The sequence below is a fragment of the Pagrus major genome, chromosome 22 (assembly GCF_040436345.1).
Source record: "Pagrus major chromosome 22, Pma_NU_1.0".
Taxonomy (NCBI): domain Eukaryota; kingdom Metazoa; phylum Chordata; class Actinopteri; order Spariformes; family Sparidae; genus Pagrus; species Pagrus major.
This window is the reverse complement of record NC_133236.1, coordinates 24745661-24752408: the sequence shown is the minus strand read 5'-3', so window position 1 is coordinate 24752408 and position 6748 is coordinate 24745661. Positions and strand designations below refer to the sequence as shown.

The window sequence follows — 6748 nt, the reverse complement described above, 5'->3', positions numbered from 1 at the left end:
GCCATTAAGGAGGGATTTCATCAAGTTTAACAAGCAATACAGTTACAAATCTAGGCAAAATATCATTTGTGCAACCAAATGAGAGCAAAGACGCAAGAAAAGTGCAAAAAATAATCAAGATTGTTCTGGAAGCACTTGACAAATAACCTTGGAAGTGACCTGTGGACATCTGGATTTGGCTTTGACAAAAGGAAAAGCAGAAAAAAACAAAACACAGTGATAAAAGCTAAAAGCACCGATACCTGTTAACCTACAGGCTGCCTCTGTGGGCCCCTGATGACACGTTGGCTTTTGTTAACACTTCACATTGAAATTGACCCTGGCTGGAGTCTACTGGAGGAGGAGGGAGGAGGAGGAGGAGGAGGAGGTGTTTCTTGACGGCAGGGACAAAAAAAAGCGAATCGACGATTGACAATTTCCTGGAGGGAGGTGCTGCTTATCACTCCCAAACATCTCCTTGCGCTGCTCACCGGAGGAGGACACAGGACACACACCGGGGCTGGACGCGCACAATGGACTAAAACTCCCAGAGAGAGAGATCAACACTATCAGCTGAGAAGCCGCCCGCTGCAAACAAGCCACTCTCTTTCAGTCTGTGGACGTTCAGGTAGGAGCATGATTGTTTCCAATGCGAACAAACAAGCAGTCCAGAAAGGCGTTTTGTGTGTTGCGTTCAAGTGATACTAACTTAACTTCAGGGGATTCAAACGTCGCAAGTTCAATGGAGTGTTTGAAATTACGCACGGAGAGCCTCAAACGCACAGTCAGGGCGCAGCACAAAAGTAGGCCACACAGTTTTAGGTAATGACTTTGAAGTTGAATTATTGAAGAATTTAAACGATTCACATTGGCTCATTTCTCAGAAAAAAGACTATAAAACACACTATCATCGATTTTTACTGACTTTTTCTTGGATGTAATTTGTTTTCAGGCCTAACCTAAAGATAAGATAAACCTTTAAACGGGGGAAACACAGCTGTGGTGTTGCAGAAAAGTTAAACTTGCATTTAAGTACCTCATATATCACTTTAATACTTCATTATGCAGGAATGAATCCAGTGCAATAAATTAGTGAGGTGTGTTTGTTTTATTTTAAAGGCACCAGCAGCATTTAATCAAAGGGGCACTGTGTAATTCTGGAGAAGAAACTCAAACCCAGGATTTTAATGAGGCACTAATCAGAAATATTTACTTTGTATAAACAAGCTATTCTCAGGGGAAAATAAGGTCCCAAGAACACTGTTTGAAGCTAGAAAGGTGGCAGGGTCCGCCACATGTAAACAAAGTAAAACAGCATGAAACTGTGTTGTCCTTTTAGGGTTTGTTTGTTTATTCCGTCATGAAAACAAAAGAGAGTTTGTTTATTTAGTTTTGGTAATGCATTAAAAAAATATATCAGTCAATGAAGATCTTGCCCAAAACTGCATAATGTACCTTTTTAAAGCTGCAGCTGTTTTGTTTTTCCACTGGCCAGATCACAGTAATCTACATAATCCAGTCTACTGATAATAAAGGGCCTGATGTAGAGAGATTCCCAGAACCATCTGTTTTTACTCATCACCATCACAATCATTCACCGTCTCCCCCTCCTCCATCCTCCCTCCAGCTCTCATCAGACCAGGTATGATTCAGAGGAAGGAGGTCGTGCTTTCTGTACTGGGGGATCTCCAGGAGGCCACGGAGAGCTCGGGCCTAGACGCTCTGACCAGAGTGGCCCTGGAGGTCGAGCAGGTCCTCGCTCCCTTCCAGCTGCCCGTGACCCCCTGTCAGGACTTCCCGGAGTGGGCAGGCGTGGACGATGAGGCCCGTGGTCTGTACCCAGCCGACGCACCCATGGGCCTTCTGCCTCTAAACTGCAAAGGAGAGGGCAACTTGTTGTTTGATGCAGTGAGCATGCTGTTGGTGGGCAACACTGAACTTAGCTTGGAGCTACAGGTGAGCAGCGATTGTTTATATCTTGCTTTCTATGATCTAAATGTATATTGTTGCGCTTAAAGGGTACCCCTATCAATTTTACACATTTTACACAAGTGCAACTGCATATGTGAAAAAAGTAGTTTAAAGCCTTTTGTGGCTCAAGAGGAAGCTGCATGTAATCTGAAAAACATCCTCCAGTGATGTCACTGAGCCGCCAAGTAGCATTGTGGGTAATGTAGGCGGCAGGTTTTGGAAAGCAGTTCACTGTTCTGCATTGAACTCTTATAACACTGTTGGACGGTTTAAAAACAAATGATCAAAATTGATCCAGCAGAACCAGAACTTGCTGCCTACATTACCCACAATGCAATTTAGCCACTGAGTAACATCACTGGAGGCACTATATGAGATTATGTGCAGCTTCCTCTGGCACTACTAAAGGCTTTATGCTACTTGTTGCACATATGCTTAAATGTGTTAAAATTGATGGAATTACCCTTTAAAACAGTACTTTATGATTGTAATATTAACTGCATCGTTTGGTCCCCTGCAGGTACGGACAGTGGTGGAAATGGTGCTGTGGAAGAGATATTACCTGTCTGGGATGATTGATTCAAAAATGATGCTCCAGGCGGTTCGCTTCAGTCTCTGTGCCGAAGAGTCTGAGGACATGCTCAACCTGCCCGTAACAGTCTTGGAGGCCATCTTTGATGCAGATGTCAAAGCGTCCTGCTTTCCCGGCTCCTACGCCAACATGTGGCACGTGTACGCCCTGTCATCTGTACTGCAGTTTAACATCTACTCCATCTACCCCATGTTCAACTTCAAGATCCGACCCTATTTCAACCGTCTCATACGCCCAAGGACCTGGCCTAATGACTCTGACCCGCTAACCCTTCATGTCATGTGGTCTGGCCAGCTGCAGTCTGAGTCGTTGTTCAGGCCAAATTATTTTGTGGCACTAGTCCAGACAAGTGACCTCACGTTTGGAAGCCCTAATAGTGAGCAGAGAGAGTCTCCGATCAACGGTGAGGAGCTCTTGAACCCGGATTCGCAGCTGTCATACCCGAATTTGAAGGACAAGTACAACATCACCAAGAGGACCTTCTACCGCTGGAAGAGGCAGACACAGGAGCACTGCAAAAAGTCTGCAGCCAGGTACGAAGCAAAGTACTTCTTGCAGGCCTGCTACTTGGAGGGTAAGCTCATCCCTCTGCACCAGTTCAAAGAGTTTTTCCCAGAGATCTCAAGGTCATCTTACTACAACTGGAAGCACGAGCTCCTAAAAACCGGAGGGAACTTCTCCACCTCATCATCAACCGGAGAGATCAGTCCTGGTGAGAGCACAGAACAGGAGGTCTGGTCTTCACCGGAAGCAAAGCAGGACGAGCCAGACCACCATGACAGCGTGGCCAGTATGTTTGGCCTCAGCCTCGGCAAGCTGGATCTGGATCGTGCCCAGAGTGTAGCTAATATGCAGGAAGCTAAGCGCTGTCTGCAAAATTGCATCGCCGTGAATGCCTCGCTCCCCTTCAGGGTCTTCAAAAGAAATTTCCCAGGGATCTCCAGATCCACCTACTACAACTGGAGGAGAGAAGCCATGCTGTTCAACAGAGGTTACAAAGGCAGTGTCGGCAGCAGCGAGGACAGCTCTGATGCAGACAAGAGCCAAAGTCCAAAAAGTCTGTCGCCAGTCACGCCAAACGCCAACCAGCCAGTCTTTACCAGAATGAGGGTCTGCAGGAGGACGCATAGAAGTTTCAGGCTGGCGTACATGAGTAAAAAGCAGCTCCGAGATGCTGCAAAACTGCACGTCCAGAAGTCCAAATGGTCCCTCACAAAGTTCAAGCTCAAGTTCCCATCCATGTCCCCGTGTTTCTACTGGCTGTGGCGTAGTGGTCAGAAGCGCAAGAAGAAGATGGTCACACAGGACGCAGAGATCCACCTTCCTGAAAGTCTTGAGAACACTGCGACAGAACACAACGTTACGGAGAGAAGGATGGATAGTCAGCACGTGCTCCCATTTGTTGAGAGTCCTAAATATGTACAAAGTTCCTCCACGCCCTCCTTTGATGCCCCACATTCAAAGCACATCCTTCACGGAATGACACCCATAGATGAGCAGATGTTTGCGATGGATGTCGTGGCCCTGGCCAACTTCAAGGCCAAAGCCAAGCTGTTCCTGCAGCGACGCTTCGAGGAGAAATCCTTCCCTACATTCAAAGAATTCCGGTCCTACTTCCCCTTCACCCCGCGCTCGACGTACTACATGTGGAAGCGAGCTTTGTATCACGGGGTGTCACTGGTTCATGGGTAAATATGCAAAGTTTTAATCCCATTAAAAAAAAATGGGCTTCCAGGATTACAAAAGAAATCTCTGTCGAAGAACTTCTTGGCATTCAATCCTCTGAAAACATCGTACCTTCACCTTGTAGACGTCACGTTCTTAAAGACTGTTGAGTATGCCGGCTTTGCATCCAAATGCATTGTGTCCTCCCTCTGTCCCCCCCACCTCAGCTCATTCCTCCCTCGTGGACATTTGCACGTGTGTGAAAAGAAACTTGGTCCGCTTAAACTCTGCATGTTGCCCTCCAGGCAACAGGCAGTTCAAAGCTGCTGTTTAGTGGCATTTTGTTTGAAGCCGTTCTCCTCCATTCTCCTTTTTAATCCTTGCTCAGCATTGTGGTCCTTTTTTTATTTTTTCACCTTTCTTTGTAGTAAGACTGTAAATGCCTAAATGTATGAATTTTTTTTTTGTTGATGCATGTGATACTGCTCTGGGAAAGTCATGGTGGTTTGTTGATTTTTGATTATTTGAATGTAAAGAGCTGCCAGTATTTGTTTTCAGAGATGGGTTTACTCGCTCTTGTTCAGACATCTTCTGTGTAAACAGGTTTCCAGTCCTTTCTCATAGTCCCCCCCTTTTTTTGATTATTGAATGTAAACACCTCAGGGATTCACTTTCTGCACCCAGGTTTTATGTGTTTTTTGCCATTTTAATGACCAACTTTTAAGATGCCTCTTTTTCTGTGAACATGATATAAACTGTGAGTTTTGTCACTTTATTTGCACTAAAATAGTTCCCATCACACTGTTGAATGTATTATCTTAACCATCATGCACCCTTTGGTTAAGTTTGGTCTATTTTTGAAAAATGTTTACTTGGTTTCTTTACTTGAAAACGGAATATAAATGAAGATATTTTATTTTTTTGTACGATCCTTCATTTCAAAACTACCTATTTCCTTATTATATTGGGGAATATCAGACTTTATAAGCTACCTTGGCAGTTTTTTTTTCAGCCACTGTTACACCTCCTGAATTATAGATTTTAGTTGGCATTTGTACTTAGTGTATTTATTTTTCTTTTTCATTTCACATCTGAAATCAGTACTTTTGAGACTATAATGTATAACTGATACCTTCCAGTCATTCAGTCAGTAAAGGAATCTGTGCTGTCAGGCTGTATATCAATAAACCATCAACCAGCATCACCCTGCTTCATTCCTGTTTAAAAAAATCTCATATCATGGGCTATTTAACGCTGCATTTTGGTGCCAGGTATCGCACATGACCTTAGGAAATGGTGCTTCAGCGTGTCAGATCATTAACACAAGCCGTGCCTGACAAATTGTTAAAGCGGCCACGTGTTTTATGCTCCACAATGTCGAAAAGCAGGCGTCGCAATAAGTCAAGCCACTGTAAAACCTCTTTGTAATTTTCCTAAATCAATTGGTCTTCCTTCCAAGTGAGTGAGCCATTGTTCTGGCTGAAGTGATACCAATAACCCCTCTCTAAGCACTTCTAATCTTCTGCCCCATCAGCTGCATCTTGATTTGATTCTCCGACTGGATAAATGGGACAGATGAACACATCACGCATTCGTGGCAGAGGTCTGCGGTGTGTCACGACCCAGAAGACGTGCCGGGCCTCGCCAAGTTAATTTACGCTGACATACAGTGCGCTGTACAAATGATAAAGCAAAAGACAAAAAGGAACAAAACTGCATCCTAAAGTGCGAACAAGCAGGTCAAACCGAGCCGGTGGCTAAAGAATAGCAATGAGCTCTGAGACTGTTTTTTTGTGTTGTGGTTTTTGCTCACTGCCTTTTCTCTGTTTAGCTATTGTGCTTATGGTAATGAAGGTAATGGTCAAGAGGGTGGAATTAAGTACATACAGGGGGGAAGGGGTTAATTGTATGCATGGGGATAGAGGTGTTTGAGATAAGACCAGGAACATCCAAGAGTTTGGGGGAGGGCTGGAGGTGTAGCGAGAAGGAAGGGGGGGATCTGTGATACAGACTGTATTGTCTTAAAAATCAGCATGGAAACCATGTTTGTTCTAATAATACCAGTCGCTGCATCATTTTACACATTTTCACCTTCACTATTTCACTTGCTCTGTATTCATTGCAACTGTTTATGTTTAGGGACAAAAGAAAAATCTGTGATCACACGTGTATATAACAGAAACCCTCAGTTGCCTCAGATTGTGAACAGTCTAAGGATCCCCAAAAACAATTTTTCAGGGTGAGGTGATTTTTTTAAGATCAGAGTTGAGCAGGATGTTGTGAAGCAATATTATTTTTTATTTGGTGTTTTTTACATCATGCAGTCAAGGTTAGCCTGCAACTGAACTGAACTACACTTCAGCATTTCAAAATCCTGTTTGTCCAATTTAAGAGCCTGATTTCAAGGTGTGTTGTTTTTATATATGTGATTAGAAAGTGAAAGTTATCAGATTAACACAATTGCTCTCAATTGGACAGAATACAAAAAGATAACCTGCACATAATCTGTTAAATGGGTGAATGGGTGCTCCTGAGAAAACT

The 6748-nt window shown here is 43.9% G+C and overlaps 1 protein-coding gene across 1 annotated transcript; it reads left to right on the top strand.

The window, feature by feature from the left end:
- The first annotated feature begins 450 nt into the window (after window positions 1–450).
- On the top strand, window positions 451–5408 carry vrtn (vertebrae development associated). The gene is made up of 3 exons (XM_073493176.1): window positions 451–607; window positions 1607–1935; window positions 2471–5408. The coding sequence occupies exons 2-3, from the start codon at window positions 1624–1626 to the stop codon at window positions 4232–4234; spliced, it is 2076 nt and encodes a 691-aa protein (XP_073349277.1). The 5' UTR covers window positions 451–607; window positions 1607–1623; the 3' UTR covers window positions 4235–5408.
- The last annotated feature ends 1340 nt before the right edge of the window (window positions 5409–6748 follow it).

Bases quoted from the DNA above. Each gene is read 5' to 3' on its own strand.
- vrtn (XM_073493176.1), top strand. From the start codon at position 1,624: ATGATTCAGAGGAAGGAGGTCGTGCTTTCTGTACTGGGGGATCTCCAG. The intron at 1,936-2,470 runs GTGAGCAGCGAT...GGTCCCCTGCAG, and splicing joins AACTTAGCTTGGAGCTACAG to GTACGGACAGTGGTGGAAAT.